The sequence below is a fragment of the Bombus pascuorum genome, chromosome 16, assembly GCF_905332965.1.
Source record: "Bombus pascuorum chromosome 16, iyBomPasc1.1, whole genome shotgun sequence".
Lineage (NCBI taxonomy): Eukaryota > Metazoa > Arthropoda > Insecta > Hymenoptera > Apidae > Bombus > Bombus pascuorum.
This window is the reverse complement of record NC_083503.1, coordinates 1,713,351-1,735,244: the sequence shown is the minus strand read 5'-3', so window position 1 is coordinate 1,735,244 and position 21,894 is coordinate 1,713,351. Positions and strand designations below refer to the sequence as shown.

Here is a 21,894-nt window from a genome sequence, read left to right as displayed (position 1 = left end):
TGCAATTCCGATGAAAATTATCCATTCAATCTGCAAAATTGTTAAAAATTAAGAAAAAGGAAAAAGACACGCATAGACAAGAGTCTTTCTGCATACGAGTCATTGCAATTGCGATAAAAATTCATTGTTAAAACGTAGATATAAAATCGCTGGATATAAATAATTGCTAGCAATTCTTAAAATGCTGCTTCGTTAAATTCCCAAAGACGGCTGAACAAACGTCGACAGGTTGATTTTCGAGAATATTTTTAGACTGGAAAGCTTCTGCTTAGAAAGGAGCTCACGATGCTTACGTTGTATCTCGATAGCTGTGGAATCGAGAAGTTAGGCGAAAGAAATTTTTAATTTGCAGTTTCCTCGGCGTTCGCAGACGCGTCGATTCCTCTCGCGAAACTTGCTGCCGACGATTTTCGTTAATTATTCAAAGGGCCGGGAAACAGCCAACTGCCGTGGAAAATTTCTCGAAGAAAATTGAAGGAAAACGCCTCCGGCTGGCCGATATTTTCGATAATAATTTACGGTTTGACAGCTTCGGCTGGTATTAAGCTCGATGCTTGTAAATTATCGACAGGCAAGCGAGAAGGTAACACAACCAGCACTTTTCGTTATCTTAGTATTCTCCGTGCGCTAGACAATCGCACTCGAATTAATTCTCAATGAAATATCTCTGCGCATAATTCTCCACGTAGAAAGTTGCTTCTCTTTTCAAAAAATTAATTAATTACCGTAAATCGAATCGACGTTTTACAATATTCCAACTACGTTGCAGAAATAGAAAAGCAAACCATTTAACTGTAAGAGAAACTCTCAACGTGTGCGTTCTAATGACTGTCACTATACACAAACTTGTCAAAGATGATCACATTGTTAAGATCAAACGATAAGAAGAACTGAGGATTAAAAGAATTACGTTCCCATTTCGAGACTGTCCACCGACGTTCCTTGAACATCCCATGCAAACAATAGTCCAACAAAAATTCATAAAAGTCAGCTGCTCGTTTTCTCGCTACTCTAGGAGCTCCATCACTTCTGTACGAGAAAGCCAACATAGCGAGATTGCCAGCGCAGGTATTAGTCGATCATTACCATAACAAATCTTCTCTCTAAACTTGCAAAAAGCAAGGAAGCCTTGCCGAACATCCCAACTCGAGAACTCGTATCCTTTTCGCCGTCGCTTTCAATAAAACTGACTACCGTGTGCTGCTCACCTGGCAGCGCGACGAGCGTGTAACTCAGCTACGAGGGACGAAGAGACAAAATCGAGTCTCCCGTAGGAGTTGTAAGAACGGCTGCTGATGCGTCTTTCTCGCGAACTCCAGCTGCAACTGGAACCGGAAACTTTGGAAAAAGCATGGCGTTCAGGTCGTAGCTCAACTGGTGGATTTGCCCGCTCGGACCAGTGGTAGGTGCACGACGATGGAACACACGGCCGGCTAAATTACAAATTTCCCAAAGCGGTGGCCTCGGATGAAATCGCAAATTCCAAATGCAAGGCCGTTTGCATTCAGCCGGCGATCCTTGGAATCGGGTCGCTCTTATGAATGCTAATTGAAGATTTTCCAGGGCATCTCGCCACGGGGTTTCAGCTGCTTGTCGATGCACCGACGCGACGACTCCCATCAGAAATGTGGCTGCGAGTTTCATGGAAATGTAATCGAACGGAAGACGCAAGTTTTTATTACGACTTGCCTCGCCAACAAATTATTTACCCATCTGCCGATCCTTTTTTAACCTAACTAGCTGCTGCCACCTCTTTGACAACTCCAAAAAGCGTGCACCTGAAACGTGTCTGGAGAAGCACACAAGCACAAGAATTAAGTTGCAACGAAACGACTGTTCCACTTTTTGATTTTGTTCCTGCAGTTTATTGTAATTACAAATTAGATTAAATTCTGCAGGGATCGTTAACCTGTGATTGCTACATTGTTGCATCACATTTATTCAGTAAACGTTACATCTTCGTCTTAGCGAACCGGTTTTGTTAACCGATTTCTTGGGAAATCTTTGTTTACAATTTCGATATCAAAACGGATAAAGTTGAGAAATTAAAAAGATAGTTTTTCTAACCACTAACAGTGTATCCACTGTGTCATAGTTTCCTGTCTCGATACGAGCATTGTGATCGTGACGTCATTGGAACGATCGAAATTCGCCTTTGATATCTTGAAAACGAGGTTGCCGATAACATACCTGTCAACGTTTGTCGTAATTCTCTTGATAAGATTAAGATATACGAGCAATCCCGCACGACACGCGCTGTATACAGATAACCGAAGCACGAGGAAGTCGTAGCGCGAGTTTGAAGTAAGAGAAGATAAGGCGTTATGAATGGAATTAAGAAACTCTTAGCTGGCAATAGTTTCATTGCTATTGGCTGTAATGGTCGGTGATAAAAGTACGACTTTTGCTCGCTTGGCCCGCTTGAAATAATTTTTAAACCGCCTCAAGTGCCACACCAATAATTCTGAGAAATCGTGTAAAGGAAAATCCGAAGGATATGGAAGGAAATTTGCAAGTTGAGAAAGAGGCAGAGGGTGGAAGGAAAGCAACGATTGAGCTTTGTTCTCCTGAAGAAATCTTATCCTTTGACGACTGCACTGTACACCCTCTGATTGCAAAAGTTGATAAATTTTCTTCTATAATTCGATGTTCCATGAATTTTTTATTAAAAAAGAGGAAGATTGATTTTGTATTTTTTCTCTTACGTTTGACGTTTTATTTCTTTCCGAGTATAACGCCTATTTTGTTAAATTGCGATTAAAACATACGCATAACGTGCAGGAACGTAGGAAGTGTGTCACAATTGCAAAATTATTGGTATAATTTAGATCGAGCTGATACCATTAACAAAATTGTAGGTAGAAATCTCAAGTTACATGTATTAGCAACAAATTTGCATACAATGAACGAAATTAAGAAATTATAATATTTTACAGAAAATTATGAGATTATAAAAAGAAGAGAAGTCTATATATATTATTTATTTATTTCCCATCAACTATACATGGTACATGATTGTGAATGTATATACATAAATTTTATTTTTAACTTATGAGGTCATTACGACCAGTGCAATTAATGTAAATTAACGTAACACCATGTACAAGCTTTTCTTTTTCTCTGCAACATTTTATAAATTTATAGAAAAGTTAAAAATAAAAAATTGCAGAGAATGTGCTTGATATGAGAAAACATACGAAATATCCAAAACACAACGCTGCCAATTATAACAAATAATAAAATTCCAGGTAAAATAATTTTCTACCAAGCTCATTACGACCAGTGCAATTAATACAAATTAACGTAACACTATGGACAAGCTCTTCTTTTTCTCTGCAACATATAGCTGCATTTTATAAATTTATAGAAAATTTCAAAATAAAAAATTGCAGAGAATGTGCTTGATATGGAAAAACATACGAAATATTCAAAGCACAACATTGTCAATAATAACAAATAATAAAATTCCAGGTAAAATAATTTTCTACCAAGCTCATTACGACCAGTGCAATTAATACAAATTAACGTAACACCTTGTACAATCTTTTCTTTTTCTCTATAACATATAACTACATTTTATAAATTTATAGAAAATTTCAAAATAAAAAGTTGCAGAGAATGTGCTTGATATGGAAGAACATACGAAATATCCAAAGCACAACGCTGTCAATAACAATAAATAATAAAATTTCAAGAAAAACAATTTTCTACCAAGCTCATTACGACCAGTGCAATTAATACAAATTAACGTAACACTATGGACAAGCTCTTCTTTTTCTCTGCAACTTATAGCTGCATTTTATAAATTTATAGAAAAGTTAAAAATAAAAAATTGAAGAGAATGTGCTTGATATGGAAAAACATACGAACTATCCAAAGCACAACGCTGCCAATAATAACAAATAATAAAATTCCAAGTAAAACAATTTTCTACCAAGTTTCCACGTTTCCAATTACATCTCCAACGACGTGAATTTGCATAAAAATCCGCGTCCATTTACCAATATTATTATTATCTGAGGAATTATCGTGCGACAGCTTCGGACTGGACTCTTGAGTTCCATGGAACACGAAACGATTAGAAATTTTCACAGCGCGCCATTAGGCGTCGCGCACGTGAAACCATAAGAAGGAAGAAGTTTGACGTTCCAGGTGATCGATAAGCTGGAAACAATTGCATCCTACATAGGCCAACGAAATTACACACAGACCGCGGCTGTAAAAACACTGGAAATATCCTGCGCAGCGATCGAATCGCCTGGTTAAAAACTTGGCCAGCTCGGCCAAGTCTCCCGCCCTTTTCCGCAACACCTCGAGCCGAATCGCAAATAGCCGGCATGCAAATGCTCTCTTTATGGCTCTGGCTGTTCGTTGCGATCGACTGGAGAACGGCCAGCGGCTGGAAACGCGTCCGTGCGTTGCAAGAGGCGCGGAGGATCGATCGACTCCGGAGAATTCCTGGCGTCGTCCTACGGAACTTGTTTGCCATTTTTATTTCGCCCGTGCCATTTGTCGTCCTCTCGCGTCGCTCGCCTTCTGCCTGCCAAGCGTCCTTTTTCATAAATAATCGTCAGCGAACTCCGCGCCAGGAAACACACCGTCCTGCCTCCTGCAGGAATTCCACGCCTGCGGAATTCCCATTCTCGCGCCTCGAGAACCATCCAGGTGTGTTTCGAATCCGATCGATGAAATTTATCAACTGCCTTCTCTCGTATTTTATACTGTCATTGTCTTTCCCTGTCGTTTTCTTCGCGGCTCGGCAATTCCCATCGCCTGCCGCTTCAATTTACCTCGTCCTTTTCGCTTTTCTTCCCAGCGTGCTCCTGCTGAGCTATCTGAGTATGGTCGATTCACTATAACTCACGTTGCATAAATTACATTTGAGGGTAAACGACAATTTACACTGTTTCACGGGTGGTCATTTATGGTCGGACAACCTACTGCTTTTGTCATTTGGTGGTATTCGCAAAACCCAATACAACGCGGACCAAAAATTGCGCGAGTTGTCGGAAACGTCTCCGTATTTTCGTCCAGTCGCGGGGAGACACGAGTCGTAAATTCCCGTTACGATTATCCGAATCGACACCGCGAGCAGGGCGATCCCCTTATTTCGTTTGGGTAATAGGGTGTTTGTCGTTGAATATAACTGGAATCTACAGTTATATAATATAAATATATTCCCACCAAATCACAACACTTAGAACGTAGACAGAAATGATTTGACGTCGTCGTATCGTTGGACTTCGTCGTGTCGGAAAGTACAGTGACTGACCCGAGGGTTGATGAAGTTCGCGCGTATAGTAGACTTGACTGCCCGATGAGCGAAAGAACAGTAGAGTTGTCTATCCGAGATGTGTCAGAGCAGTGTTCTTGACTGTCCGAGGAGTGTAAGAGCAGAGACTGACCCATCTCGCACTATTTAGGAGGAAAGCTCGATGTGGGTGTACCCTTTTTGAACTAAGAACGCGGATTCCTTGTTCACACCTTTCGGTAGAAAAGTGAGGGTAACGATCCGCGATGCCCATTAGTTATAGCCAATGTTAATAAACGAAATACGAGGAGAAAGTCTCCTGCGGATGTGGCTCATGGGTGTCCTTGTTCTTGGGAAAAACCAGCTGTTTCCCGGGGCACATCTGCTTTCTCCGTAACTAGCAAGAGCGTGCAACAAACCCAAGGACCGTTCATAAACCAAAAATACTTATGTGAATAGAAGTTAAGCTAAAAAGATTCGGTTTATGGTGGTTCCTTGGGTTTCTTGCGGGTCAGTGTACCGAGGGGTAGGCCCTGGCGGCCGGACCGAGAGGAACATCGCAGGGACCATCTCGCGTGACGTAACAGATACGAAGATGCGGTGTGTATCGTGCACCGCATATTATTTTGTCGTATTAAGAGGAGACTACGTATTCATTTTGCTATAGCTGACAGTAGGAAACATTCGGGATATAGTTGTAGAGTGGAGGCTGCAGGGAAGGTTGAGGAATCTCGAGGCAAGCGCGAGAATCTTTCAGTTACAGACTCGTTGCAGTTTTGATTTATCGAAATTTCCAAAGAAAGAGAAGCATCTGAAAAGAAAACTTTCTGCTGTGAGCAAAATATGATTTTCTCACAGTCGAATTTCGATCGCACTGTATATGAAGCTTGAATATCGCTGATGACGAATGTCGTTGGTAGATATTTCAAATAGAAAATTATTGGCGGCTCTACGACGATGTGAAATTTTATCTGAACAAGCACCGTGTATATCGTACAATATATAGCTGCTTTTAAGTTGCTAAAGTGGAGAAGCTGTTGAAATTAATCGTTTAGCTCCAGCCCTCGTTCTAACAGGATTCTACTTTTATTTCATTCGTTTTCCAGGCTTCTTGTCGCGTATTATTATGTTTTTACCAGCATCTGCCGATTCAGTTGGAGGAGCGTGCGAAGACATAAGGCAAGGCAGGTGAAACTTAATAAAACGACGTCTATCTCTCGCGAATTAAAGCCTGAGCAGATTAAAATTCTGCATCGATTTGTCGCCTTTCCTAGCGAAAAACGATGAGAAATAAACGCTCGGTGGTACAGAGATTGTAACATCGTTGATTCGATGTGCGAAAGTGAGCCAAGAGCTATAAATATGACACACGAATACGTCATGTTTCTGCACCATAAATGATTCACCTGTATTTGACTGACGTAAGAATGGTAAATATTATATCACGTTTTATGAAGCCCGATAAGGAAGCAACACGAAGAGAAAGTTGCCCTGGAATTGCTCGATCGTGTCTTTTTCTTTTTTTTTTTTGTTTGAATAAATGATATCTCTTTGGACGCAGTTGTCACGCTCGAAGTTTGATAAATTCTTGTTTCGGAGTTTGCCATTTCAACTGCGATCGATAACGCGACTCAGATCGAATAAGGCGATTCATAATTCACACGAGACACGTAAATAAGTGAAACGATTTTCGCGATTCGAAAGAAGTAGAGTGTTTCGGTTATAGTAGTGCGATGAAATTTTATATTTGGACGAGTAAATAATCAAATCAAATAATGAAAACTGAAAAGACAGCATTTCATTTTGTTTTACTTTAGACCATTGGAAATGTATCTTTTTTAACATTCACTATGCTCCAAGCATTTACATTTTCATCGAGTCTGTCTGATATCTGTTCATTCGCCTGATTCCTCGGGCTATCGGAACGCAAAGTCGTATACAAAGGTTTAAAATTGTATCAACGAAGACTGAGTTAATGTGAAAGGTTTCTGCGCCAATTCCACCTGAAAATTATTGTTATTTATATTACGATGGAAAGCTGAAACGCTAGTTTCCTGTTCGTCTCGATTATTGAGGAAAATCGAACGAAAACGGGTCATGGGAAATTGCGGTGAATTTTGATGCGTCGCGTTGCAATTTCGTATCGCGTTTTACAATTATCGTCGCTGTAAACGTTTGCAAGCAAGAAAAATTGTTTTATTTCGACGATTGAAAATATCGTTTTTCCACGATATCATTGGAAAATAGGTTGATTTTATTTAACGATCTCGAGGTCAGATTATCTATGTATAACTTAATTTAAATGTTTTTAAATCGCTTGAATCCAATACTCTGTATATATATACATATTCCATACGTTTTTTAATGTTTATACACCATGAACCGTTAAAGTTGCATGGGAAAGTTTAATAGCGTGACGTATTTTATTTAATAAAATTTATAAACCAATTATGCTATACGACGTAAAATTATAAAGTTGCATATATATAAATACGTATAAAAATGGGTTTGTCTAAGAAAAATCCAAAGTCTACAACTTATAATTGATTGAGTCAGTAATATTGTTATTTAGTAAATCATCGTGCGATATCTTTCAAAACGAGATGAAAAATTTCTAGTTTAAACATTGAAAAGCTGGCTATGTCGAGTCAATTTAGCAATTTAACAGAATAATGTCGTATGAAATTCGTAACATCTATCCGAAGAGATTCGAGCAACAAATTCACTAGCACGTATGTGGAAAATTTCCGTGCTTTAAAGTCGCACACAATTTTAATGAGTTGAAAGTTTAAATTGACCACCTGTTATAACTTCGCTTGTTTCCGTCCGTGGAGCGCACGCGTAATTTCTAATTTTCTATCGAAATAAAAAAAGTTCATCAATTAAATTTTCATGCAGCTTCGACCTATCGAAACTAAATAACAATGAAATTCCATTGAGCAGAATAAAAATGAAATACATCGAGCGGGAAGCAAAGACGCCAGAGAAGATGAATAAATTTCCTGAACTTCTCTTTGCGTTACTATAAAGCAAATATAATAAAAATAAAAAAATAAAATACATTCAGGAATATAGAGAATTTTCTCTTGACTATCAAGTCATTAAATATATCTCGACATAAAAAGTAATCCACAATTAGACCTCTTTGAAAACCTTGAAAAGTGTGCACCTAATAAGTCTGACAAAAATTAGTATATTAGAATAAAAAGAAGTATTAGAAATTTTAGAAGAAATTAGATTTCCTTGAAAACCTTGAAAAGTGTGCACCTAAAACATGTGGCAAAAATTAATATACTCATCATAACACAAAATATTGCTATCTCTTCGCCACAAGTCTACTCATCGCAAACAGCTAACTGAATAAAAAGAAGTTTTAGAAGTTTTAGAAGAAATTAGGCCTCCTTGAAAACCTTGAAAAGTGTGCGCCTAAAATGTCTGACAAAAATTAGTATACTCGTCATAGCACGAAATATTGCTATCTCTTCACAAGTCTACTCATCACAAACGGCTAACTGAATAAAAAAAAGTTTCTCAAGTAATCCACGACAATTAGAGCTCTTTGGAGACCTTGAAAAGTATGCGCCTAAAATGTCTGACAAAAATTAGTATACTCATAGCACAAAATATTGCTGTCTCCTCACAAGTCTACTCATCGCAAACAACTAACTAAATAAAAACAAGTTCCTCTGTGACAAATGAAAATCTTTTCACGCTACAATATATATAAACCAACGCAATCACTGTACAATAAATAAATAAATAAGCAAATATATATCGAAAGAGCCCGGAACAGTATCGAATAATATTCGAATCGATTGGAAACACGGTGCTGCTTGTGTCCCTATATTTATCGGGCAGGGTAGTCAGGATAGGCCGGAAAATCCAATCGGCCTGTCCGAACCGTGCATAAAGTTTCAATGCCGCCGCGTCCAATCTCTTGTAAAGCTGGCCGTAATATATGCGCTTTACAGCGTATCTAGGACGCCAGTGTATCGCTGTCTATAACCGATAACCGACACCCAGTATATGTCTCCATCTCTCTCTCTCTCTCGCTCTTTCTACACGTATTTGTGCGCCTGTACGTATATACACGTATATATGCACTATGTATACTACGTTCAATTGTGTTTAGCGCGTTCCACTCTCTATCCATCGAGAACGATCATCTGCACTGTGTGAACTTCATGGTAATAGAGAAGTATACGACTGACTCGTTAGGCGAATATTAATCGTTTCTTCGAGCGTTTATCCTTCCTGGGCTTTGAATATGTTTCTTTTCGTGGAAATGACGAGACGAAGTTGAATAGTAGATGAGTTATAGTAAATGCATGTAGTGCTGTGGTATTCGTCAAAGTATCAGGACACTCGATGGTCTCGTAGGAAATATGACGATCGACCGGGTTAAAGAATCGATCGATCGATCAGAAGTATCAGGAATATTTTTTCTTTAGACGATGAAATTTTGTAAAAGATTGATCGCACTATTTGGAAAAATCAGAGGAATGTAAGGAATGTAAGTTACTCCTACATTGACTCCTAAGTAACTCCTACATTGAAACATTGTACTACACTCTTGAGACACGTTATATTATTTATAGACATAGGAATTTTGCCTATACGGTCCTGCACTAATTTTCGCTAAATATTTCGTCGATTCCACGTATATGTAGATATTCGACACATTAAGAATCCTGTTGCGAAACAATCTTTGCAGCAACGATCGAACATTTCACCACTCGATTCTGTAGCAACCCGTAAAGACGACCTAAAACTAGCTGCCTCCGAGTTAATTTCAATTAGGAGAATCGCAATGGCAAGCGTTCAACATGGTTGTGCAAGTTGGAAACTGGAACAAGTGGAGGTATCAAACGCGCTGTGAAGGGTACAGGCCATAAAGTAGCGTCTAAAACAGAGCCTTTGGCTATTGTCAAGTAGGAGCACGTTTGTTGCAAAGCATCATGGCTCTTCAATAAAGCGAAACACCCAAACCTGCTGGCCCGCTCCCCAGATCAGCCTATTAAATGGATGGCGAGTGCCAGCAATATCGAGTTACGTGGCAATACCCTAAATTGCTTGACCGACCAGCATCGCCATAAGCTGCACACGATCTTCACTTAGTCGCTCGTCGCTCGCATCGATCGCACGATAATTACTACGCCGCTGAGTGCATGACATCCTTGGGTTGTTGGCTACGAGAAACTGTAACTGACAAAGATCCTCCGCTCATAGTTTCGCCTCGCCATGGAAACTCACGTGCATCGAAGCAGCACGCGATAGAATAATTAACGCTGTCCGAGTCCTTTTCTTTCTTTTGCAATTTTTCCTCCTGTCGTGCGAGTGTCGTAAATTATGGCTGTTTATACAAATTCATAGTTCCATTTGTCGCAGCCCAACGATACGATGCTGAAGCCATCGAACCTTTAGAAACATTGGCTTGGCAACTAAGTTTTAAGAAAACCCAACGACGCGGAACTTTTTGCTGTTGGCGTGTCTCTCTTTCGTTTTATTAAACTCAACGCGCTTTATCATCCTGTCGCTTGCGAATTCTCAGTTGGCCACTTCGATGTTGCACATGGTCACCTGAGAGACTATGACCGGGACGCGAGGCTTGGACTTCCTTCTTTTGGGAAACGCTAGTTCGTCGATTATTTGTTCCCTTCGACCCTTTCCATCTGGAGAAATTGTCAAGTCAGGAAATTGAAGTGTAAAATGTAAAAATCTCATCGATCCTTTTATTTCCAATGTGATTTAAATTATGCGAATTTAATGTGAATTTTAATAGAACGTGTGTCCATAGAGGATCATGATTTTAAAAATTGGAAAGAAAATTGGAAGCCAATATCGCGATACGTCTGTTGCTTTCATTTTTATAAAAAGCAATCTAATTAAGGAGCTAAAATAGGAAAAGGATTAACAGGATACGGAACGCGTTTAATTAATAATGTTGACAGTTAGATCTGCGCCTCTGAGATGGTGGAAACGATATACACCTTCTGAAACTTTCAGTCGGCATTTCTAAGTCTTTGAACGCCGCAGATTACTTCATTAACCGAGATACAAATTCTGATTTATCTCGGCGGATAATTTTAGTTTTGAACGGTCTGCATTACATTTACTTTGACCGGGGAAGTTTGATAATTTCTTAGATGGTATGTATGGTCGACAAAAGACGAAAAAGAATGACCAAATAAAGATCTGCAGTCTTGTTATTATTTGTTGATAATTTTGCATCTTAATAGCCGAAATAATGGTATAGGAACACTAAATTTACACTTAGAATTTATAGTAGAACAGTTCTGTATTTATTTGATAAGCGATTCCAAAGATATTCATCGATACGATAATTATGAAAATTTGCACCTTTAAATTTTCTATAAAGGCATAAAGATCTGCAGTCTTGTTATTATTTGTTGGGAATTCTGAATCTTAATTGCCGAAATAATGGTATAGGAACATTAAATTTACACTTAGAATTTATATTAGAACAGTTCTATATTTATTTGATAAGCGATTCCAAAGATATTCATCGATGCGATAATTATGAAAATTTGCACCTTTAAGTTTTCTATAAAGGCATAAAGATCTGCAGTCTTGTTATTATTTGTTGAGAATTTTGCATCTTAATAATAAATAATGGTATAGAAACACTAAATTTACACTTAGAATTTATATTAGAACAGTTCTATATTTATTTGATAAGCGATTCCAAAGATATTCATCGATGCGATAATTATGAAAATTTGCACCTTTAAGTTTTCTATAAAGGCATAAAGATCTGCAGTCTTGTTATTATTTGTTGAGAATTTTGCATCTTAATAATAAATAATGGTATAGAAACACTAAATTTACACTTAGAATTTATATTAAAATAGTTCTATATTTATTTGATAAGCGATTCCAAAGATATTCATCGATACGATAATTATGAAAATTTGCACCTTTAAGTTTTCTATAAATGCATAAAGATCTGCAGCCTTGTTATTATTTGTTGAGAAGTCTGGATCTTAATTGCCGAAATAATGGTATAGGAACATTAAATTTACACTTAGAATTTATATTAGAACAGTTCTACATTTATTTGATAAGCGATTTCAAAGATATTGATCGATACGATAATTATGAAAATTTGCACCTTTAAATTTTCTATAAACGCATAAAGATCTGCAGTCTTGTTATTATTTGTTGAGAATTTTGGATCTTAATTGCCGAAATAATGGTATAGGAACACTAAATTTACACTTAGAATTTATATTAGAACAGTTCTATATTTATTTGATAAGCGATTCCAAAGATATTCATCGATACGATAATTATGAAAATTTGCACCTTTAAATTTTCTATAAACGCATAAAGATCTGCAGCCTTGTTATTATTTGTTGAGAATTCTGGATTTTAATTGCGGAAATAATGGTATAGGAACACTAAATTTACACTTAGAATTTATATTAGAATAGTTTTAGATTTATTTGATAAGCGATTCCAAAGATATTCATCGATACGATAATTATGAAAATTTGCACCTTTAAGTTTTCTATAAACGCATAAAGATCTGCAGTCTCGTTATTATTTGTTGAGAATTTTGGATCTTAATAATAAATAATGGTATAGGAACACTAAATTTACACTTAGAATTTATATTAAAATAGTTCTATATTTATTTGATAAGCGATTCCAAAGATATTCATCGATACACATTTGCACGCGTCTTTCTTCCACCAGAACAGTCTACATTCATTTGTTCTTGAGACGCCGCGCACACGCATACTTTCACACACTGTATTCACATACAAATATTACTACCACGCATCTAACCTAGTCTAGCACATAAAATTATACATAGCTCAATATTAGTATCTATTTAAGAATAAATATCGTAAGGCGAACGAAAGTTTCAAATATAACGTTATCTGCTATGGATATTAAGAGACTTCTAAAAAAAAAAGGAAATTCCCTTTTGCAAGTTAATATTCTTCAACGTTCATGAGTCTTGAGATTATGATTTTATGACAAGCCACTCTAAAGAAAAATGTTGGCTTAATTATCGTCTAAAAACGTTATATTGGAATTCTTTAAAACTTCGTGAACCGTTGCGTTGCAAATAAAAACGTTAGCAGGATATTTAATCTTAAAACATTAAACGTAACTAAAATAATTAGAAATTAAATTTTCATTTTATGCGGATACCTTTTACGCAAGTATTTCATAAGAAATGATTGAACATGAAAAATTACGCTCGCAGATAAGAAGAAGATTTCGCTCGAGATAAGAAAATCACGCTGGAGAACGAAGTTGGATCACGACCGTGATCGTGATTCTGCGACCATTGTGATAAATCACTGTCGGTGATCCTGCACGCCATCTCTGCCGGCGATACGTTCAAAGTATCGAGATACTTTCGTCAGCCACTCTCCACTTTTTCATTTACATAATTACAGCAGCGTGGCTATTTTGGTGCGCGAATTCGAACCAATTCAATATTCCAGTAATTTGCAAGTTGTTTCGCTTGCGATTCGATCAGGCGATAAGCATTCTGCGAGTTATAATCAAATTCTCGGCCTGAAGCGCCAGTTACACGTACAACTCGGTGGAATCGGCCGTTGCTCGGCGAAACTCGCCAGCGGCGCGTGCAAGTTTCGCGAAATTTCAGCGAACGCCGATTGCCGCAAAACTACCGCTGCTGTGATTAAAGCGTGTCTTGCGAGAAACTCTTTCATCCGTAAGCGGATTCGGCTAACACGGCAGCAACGTTGGCTTCGACGAATTTCCACGGGTCGTTGTTTGATGTCAATTTACAATTCGATTAAACCGGTCGATCGGGTCACGATCGGCCCCTATCGGTCGTTAGTCAGGCCGGCCCTTAACAGATCACAGCCAGCTGCCTGGCATTGTAATTTCGAACATGAGCTATGTCCTGTTTGCCGCTCGTCAACGTATATACATACTTCGATTCTGTGGATCGAGCGATTAAGGGGACGGCTTAACGACGAAGGCGTTTCAACGTGTCTCATTTTGCGGTTCTGATTATTCGCTCGTCGCGACAGCCTTTAGTCGGCCTGCAATTGCCAAGATCCAGATGGGTTTCGTGTTTGCGAGGTCAGAGTATATTTGTGCATGCACAGACCCGCGATTATTCCGGCCGAATGGTATTCCAAGTAGGCAAGAAGCGACAATTTAAAATAACGAATCGTATCGAGCGTTTTATTATTTCTGTGTTGCAGATAACACGAGGAAAGTAGAACGTAATTTTCTGTCGAGATAACACGTTTCTAAATAATTTTCTGTTTTAGTATTTTAATATGTTTGAATTACAAATAACGCAGGGAAATATAATGCAGTGTTGTGTTAAGCTAAATCGTTTTCAAATAATTTCCTGTTTAGTATTTTACTATCTCCAGGTTTCTATTAGCGTTTCAGGTACTTTGTTATTTCTAAACAAAAAATAACACAGGGAAGATATAATTTTGAGTTAAGATGAATCATTTTCAAATAATTTCCTGTTTTAGTATTTTATTGTCTCCGGGTTTCTATTAGCGTTTCAGGTACTTTGTTATTTCTAAACAAAAAATAACACAGGGAAGATATAATTTTTAGTTAAGATGAATCATTTTCAAATAATATGCTGTTTTACTATTTTATTGTCTCCGGGTTTCTATTAGCGTTTCAGGTACTTTTCCGTTCCTAAACCAGAAATAACATAGGGAGGATATAACATAATTTTGCGTTAAGATGAATCATTTTCAAATAATATGCTGTTTTACTATTTTATTGTCTCCGGGTTTCTATTAGCGTTTCAGGTACTTTGCTATTTCTAAACAAAAAATAACACAGGGAAGATATAATTTTTAGTTAAGATGAATCATTTTCAAATAATTTCCTGTTTTAGTATTTTACTATCTCCGGGTTTCTATTAGCGTTTCAGGTACTTTTCTGTTCCTAAACCAGAAATAACATAGGGAAGATATAACATAATTTTGTGCTGAGATGAATCGTTTGAAATAATTTCCTGTTTTAGTATTTTACTATCTCCGGGTTTCTATTAGCGTTTCAGGTACTTTGTTATTTCTAAACCAGAAATAACACAGGGAAGATATAACATAATTTTGCGCTGAGATAAATTATTTTCAAATAATTTCCTGTTTTAGTATTTTACTATCTCCGGGTTTCTATTAGCCTTTCAGGTACTTTGTTATTTCTAAACCAGAAATAACACAGGGAAGATATAACATAATTTTGCGCTGAGATAAATTATTTTCAAATAATTTCCTGTTTTAGTATTTTACTATCTCCGGGTTTCTATTAGCCTTTCAGGTACTTTGTTATTTCTAAACCAGAAATAACACAGGGAAGATATAACATAATTTTGCGCTGAGATGAATCGTTTGAAATAATTTCCTGTTTTAGTATTTTACTATCTCCGGGTTTCTATTAGCGTTTCAGGTACTTTGTTATTTCTAAACAAAAAATAACACAGGGAAGATATAATTTTGAGTTAAGATGAATCATTTTCAAATAATTTCCTGTTTTAGTATTTTACTATCTCCGGGTTTCTATTAGCGTTTCAGGTACTTTGTTATTTCTAAACAAAAAATAACACAGGGAAGGTATAATTTTGAGTTAAGATGAATCATTTTCAAATAATTTCCTGTTTTAGTATTTTACTAAAATTTTTTTCAAATAACTTTCTTTTTTAGCTAATAAGGTGATAAATATTGTTGATTTTTAAATATTGTATTTTTCAAACGTTTGTGCTAGAAACATAAACTTATCCATGATAGTTCAGCTATTAAATGAAGCAGTTTCTTTTTTGGTATCTCGTATTTGCATTAAATGCTCCTGAAACAATGTTTGATTCCATTATAACAATATTGTCAGCTGCATCAGAAATACTGTTTTTTCCAACGTTGAAATCAAAGCTGGAATTAAAACAACCGTGTTAAATTGAATAAAACTGAAAGACACGTACGAAAACTAGAATTTTAATACAAATTCAACGTTCAAATTATTTAGCATTTTGTCTAAAAGGAAAATACAAAGGATTGTTTATTTGATCTCAGCACAAAATACAATTTTATCCACTCTAATTATTAACTGTATTATATCTAAAATAAACACAGCAATAAAATAGTTGAAATGATTCGTCGTGTCAAACTTTTAATTATTATCCTCATTACGAACGACAATTCTCCAAGCCTAATACGAACATGTACGTAAAATTGTCTAATAGGGTGAAACTTACCCCTTTCTCTTCTAGCTTCGCCGCGAGCTACGTTTCAAGGCAACTTTGGTAGATTTATTAGCAACGGCTGTCGATACTTACATCGCACTACTAATTTACAAAGTTCAGTGCATTGTGTCCGGGGACAATTAAGCTTAATGGCTTCGACTCCGGTAAGATGGTCGCAAAGAACAATGCGCCGATATCGAGTTTTCATTGTCCCTGGATAAGGACAATCCCAGGGCCAGCTAATAATTAAAATAGTTCCCGTGTAACTTGCAGCTCGAGTTTCCTTCCTTCCACTCTCGCGATTCTGCTCTTCCTCTTTCTTTCGTTGCAAGGCCAGATTCTTATTAATGATTTCCCCTTAATCTCAGTCCGTTTTCTTATTTAACGTGGTCCGTGTTTAGAAACTCTGACAGGTTTTCCTCTTTGCCGAAGAAAGTGCAAACGATAAATCGAGGTACTTGTCCCTGCGAAGAGAATGTCGAGCGTGTAGAAATTTATCGAGGCGTCAGTTTTGTACTTAAAAATCATTTGGATAAGAAGAAACGTTTAGACGATGGAATAAAATATTTTAAAATTAAGATCATGTCACGTGCCATAATTTCCCACAAATTCTGAAAAATTGTCCGCTCTGTTTGACAGCCGAAACGCAGCTTGGCAAGCAAAGCATTTTGGAATTCCGAACGCTGCACGTCGGAGGCTACTTGCACGCCGGAGAGGAAATCCCACATTTCGTTGGTTTTCTCCAACAAATCTGGTTCAACGGCTACCCGTACCTGGAGATAGCGCGCAGTTCCGGCAATCATCAGGCTTCTCATCAAGGTGTAACACCGATCATCAGGGTTACGGGGAAATTCAGCAAAAGGAACCATCCAGTCCATTATCCGGTGACATTCACATCAAAGCACACGTTCGTCGGGTTGCCCGTGCTGAAAGCGTACGTGGAAACGAATATCTATTTCCAGGTAAACATTTTTCTACAATATCTTTCATTCTTTCTTTTCTCGTTTCTTCTTTGTAAAATTAAAACTTTAAAAAAGCTTGTAAGGAAATTCTTTTATAATAATTCTATATCTGTGTGATCGAGACATTTTTCAGTACAATATTTTATAGTTATTGTTTTAAGTGTAAATATTACCATCAGTATTCTTACATTGGTTTTTCATTAGGATTAGAAAACAATAGAGAGCTGTTTGTGTTTTCATGTGGAAATGTCACGAGAAAGAGTAGGTAGATAGCTGGTAGAAACAAACTCTTCATTTATGAGATCCCAGAAGAAATGGTAATCCAGAAGGATATTTGAGTCATGCTGTGTGATCGAGACTGTTTTCATGTGGAAATGTCACGAGAAAGAGTAGATAGATATCTAGTAGAAACAAACTCTTCATTTATGAGATCCCAAAATAAATGGTAATCCAGAAGGACATTTGAGTCATGCTGTATGATCGAGACATTTAAGTGTAAATATTAACATCAGTATTCTTACATTGGTTTTTCATTAGGATTAGAAAACAATAGAGAGCTGTTTGTGTTTTCATGTGGAAATGTCACGAGAAAGAGTAGGTAGATACTTGGTAGAAACAAACTCTTCATTTATGAGATTCCAGAATAAATGGTAATCCAGAAGGATATTTGAGTCATGCTAAGCAGTTTGCTGCCGAGTTCGCCGAGTTCAATTATGAAATCGACAGGTCGTCAGACATAGTTTTCTAGATGTAACTGCTGCTTTTCGAAAGAAAAGTTCGATTAATGTTGGTATTCTCAGTCGCAATTATTATAATTCGTTAACGTGTATATATAGGTATGACTTAATTCCCGGAAATTATTTTGTTTTTTATTTTATTTATTCCTGTATGAGCCACTCGGAAGCCAAAGCGCCTATAACTTTACTTTTTGAAGTTTGTTTAATTTTATCGCTGAAGCACTTTGATCGATACATTGATTTTTCCTACTTTTTGCTTTCTGGCTATTTATAATAATAAAAATAAGCGGACCCACCTCCTCGCTGATCCAAATAAATTTCTCGTTTCTAATACGTTGCTGCACCTGAAGTACCTGAAGTTACATTAACCAGTTAGCTGTTTCTGACGAGCATACTCGTCATGGAAAAATGCAAATATCTTGCGTCATGACGAGTATACTCGTCATTCGTAAAAGATATAAAACAGTCACCTCATTACACATTATAATCTACGTTATAATCTCCACACATACCCTGTGCTTGACGAGTATATACGTCATCGCTTACCTTTTGTACACGTTTTAGGTACACACTTTCCAAAGTTTCCGGAGGTCGCAACAGCTGACTGGTTAAAATGAAAAAACAAGGTGTAGCAACATACAAGGTGTCTGATTATTCCGCGCAAAATTCAACTTTAATAAAGTTCGAAAACGTTGAAGACGTTACTAGCACGCGAACGAGAACGTTACAAAGACCAGTTGAAATATCTGGTGGGAAAAGTGGTTTGGCCCACGTTGGGAAACTCGCATGCCGTGGCTCAGGGGCCACAGAGGAAATGAAATGTCAACGGTGACGCGTCCCCACAAAAGGTTCGCCCAGTTAGATCCATCCTGGCCTGGATCGGTGCTCACGAATCGATGCACAAGCTCCGGATTAATCGTAGCACGTGTGACGCTGACGCACGTAAAAACCCAATCATGCGCCGTTCTTCCGTGTCAAGTGACAGACAAGCTCTTCTCTGGCCGTCACCTTCGTAATTACGTCGACTCTAATCGACGAGCTTCTGCTGTTTTTCCATCGCCTCTCGTACAACTTCCGGCTCGCTCGTTTAATTCCATCCACAGTTTTTCTCATGAAAGAGAAGCGCGGCTTTGATACTCGTGCAAAGAGAACGATCGATCTTGGCGATCGAAGTTGTATTGTTGGAAGAACAAACGCCTGTTAATTAACCCTCCATCCGCCTACTTTTCCACCGATAATTTCGAGTCATTTTTCGTTTCTCCCACGTTTCTGTTCAGCCAGTTGGTTGTTTTCCGACGAGTATACTCGTCATGAAGAAATAGCAATATGTTGCTGTATGACGAACATACTCACCACATGTAAAGGGTAGTTACAATTTGTTGTTTAAAACATTGCAATTTAGTGACTGCAGTCTTTGACGAGTATACTCGACGTCGCCTACTTTCTGCGATGTTAGATGTACGCTTTTCAAAGTTTTCAAAGAGCTCGCGACAGCTAACTGGTTAAACTTTGCTCTGCTTAGAGATAGCAAGGTGACGTGCAACGATAAAAAGTATTGGATGATGCAGAAGTTTGGAAGAGTATTGGAGAATTTTAAGGATCTTCTGAAACACAAAAGCTTAGAGAGCATCGTATGAACATAAACGATACAGTGTGAAGTGAAAAATAGGATCACAGGCAGAGGGTTCACTCGTTGCCTGAACTCCTGAACCTGAAAATTTGATTGAAAAGAAAGATTCAAAGACACCTTTGCTATTTTTATTTAAAACACATAAGGAAACTAGATCTATTTTATACTAAGAATCAGGTAAATCATCTAGAAGCATTTCTTTATTTTAATTTACCTCGATATGAATTTCAATTTCAGATATTACACTTCGTACATTTTACAAACGTAACAGCATTTGCTCTCAGAATTGGTTCAATTTCAGCTTCCACTTCCTTTGGTCAACAGCGCGCATTAAGTGGCGTACACACTGGCACTTACTTATTTCTCATTTATACTTGCATTTCCCATCCAAAATTCTCATTGCCTTGTCGCAGCTGTCGCAGGGCCAGGAACTACAAAGGGAAACTTACGTTTGTTTAAGTCGATTAACACGCTGTTTCTCGCCTTGCAGTTCAGAACACGCGAAGCGAACGGTTTAATTCTGTACAACGCCGGTCGAGAACGCGACTTCATCGCCGTGGAGCTGGTCAACGGACACATTCATTACGTGTTCGACCTGGGTGACGGCCCAGTCAGGGTCAGGGACACTTCGAGGTCCAGGCTTAACGACGGCAAATGGCACGCAGTGAGCATCGGAAGACCGGCACCAAAAAGACACACGCTCGCTGTCGATGACCATGTGACAGCTGTCAATAGTCAGGGCAGCAATGAGAACCTCGACCTGGATGGAATCTTATACATCGGTGAGTAATATCGTCTCTACCAATCCTTTGAAATTCGCACCTTCCCGGCTCCTGCAGAGGCGCCACTTTCATTCGACAATTTTTCGAGACAAAACATGATCGAATATCGGTAGCTCAATCTCTATGGCTAAGAGCTAATCTAATCTAATCTAATGAATCCTCGCTGACTATCGACAGCTTTGACAGAAACATTCGCAGTAGGAAATTGGCAGGGATCTTCCACGCGAGTTTTCTCGCCTCTCAGTTTACCAAAGATTACTATATTATGAGACAATACGACCACATACAATTTCCCATATATCTTTCAATTTTAACGCAAAACAATTTTAACGCAATTATTTTTACTATTGTTACGTGTTTCTCAAGATGTTCTTTTTTCGATCAGAAAATTGCATTTACCAGACACTAGGAAACCTATTTACTATTTTAACCAGGTAGCTCTTTTACACTCGTCACGCACACACTACAAAAGTAGTTACAAAATTGCAATTTAGTAATCGCAGTCTTTGACGAGTATACTCGTCGTCGCTTTCTTTTCTCCACACATTTTACACACACGCTTCTCAAACAGGTCGCAACAGCTTAATGGTTGTTTAACGAACAAATATGAACATGTATGATCCTACTATTAAATTATTATTATTTGATGTTCATGCATTAAACAAATTCGAACATGTACTTTCATTTCTGCATTTGTCTCTAATTTTAGTAGCACTACGTAGACTACGTTTCTAATTCGACCATAAATCGCCATAGTCCAGCCTTATCACGATGCTAATGAAACGTTTGATACAACACGCGTAACACATTTATTCTTCTCTCTAACGATAGACGTTGCAGCGCAAGTAACGAACCCACGGGACATTTACGTCGTCTTTGACATGCGTACACGTTGAGGGAAAAAGTGAAGCCGACGTGATACCGCGTTATAAAATGCGGGAATCTAATTTATAGCCGGAGCTCTGCATGCTTCAAATATAAAACACGGCGAGCATTTATTCGAGCCGGGAAGTAAGAAACGTTGCTTAGTGATATATCGCTGACCTTCGACCAGGGTAAAAGCGTATCGGGATAGTTGGAAGGCGAAATATTACTTTATGAATCACGGTGAATTTCGAAAATCCCGTGAACGATAAATCGCGCTGTGGCAGAAGCGAAGAGGGATTGGCTCGGCCGATATATCGCGCCGCGAGATAAAGAGTTGAAAATCGATGAGTACCGCGCGTAATAACATCCATCAGACGCATTGGCGTATAAATAATACGCCGATACCGTTGATACTTTCGAAAATCGCTTTATCTCGTCTCA

The 21,894-nt window shown here is 37.9% G+C and overlaps 1 protein-coding gene across 10 annotated transcripts in view; it reads left to right on the top strand.

Moving 5' to 3' along the window:
• Positions 1-21,894, top strand: part of LOC132915224 (neurexin 1) — a 622,298-nt gene that overhangs the window by 517,915 nt on the left and 82,489 nt on the right. For all 10 annotated transcript variants that reach the window (XM_060974986.1, XM_060974985.1, XM_060974982.1 and 7 more), the window contains 2 exons: positions 17,115-17,437; positions 20,295-20,586. In XM_060974986.1, coding sequence (XP_060830969.1) covers positions 17,115-17,437; positions 20,295-20,586 — 615 coding nt within the window. The remainder of the gene's footprint in view (positions 1-17,114; positions 17,438-20,294; positions 20,587-21,894) is intronic.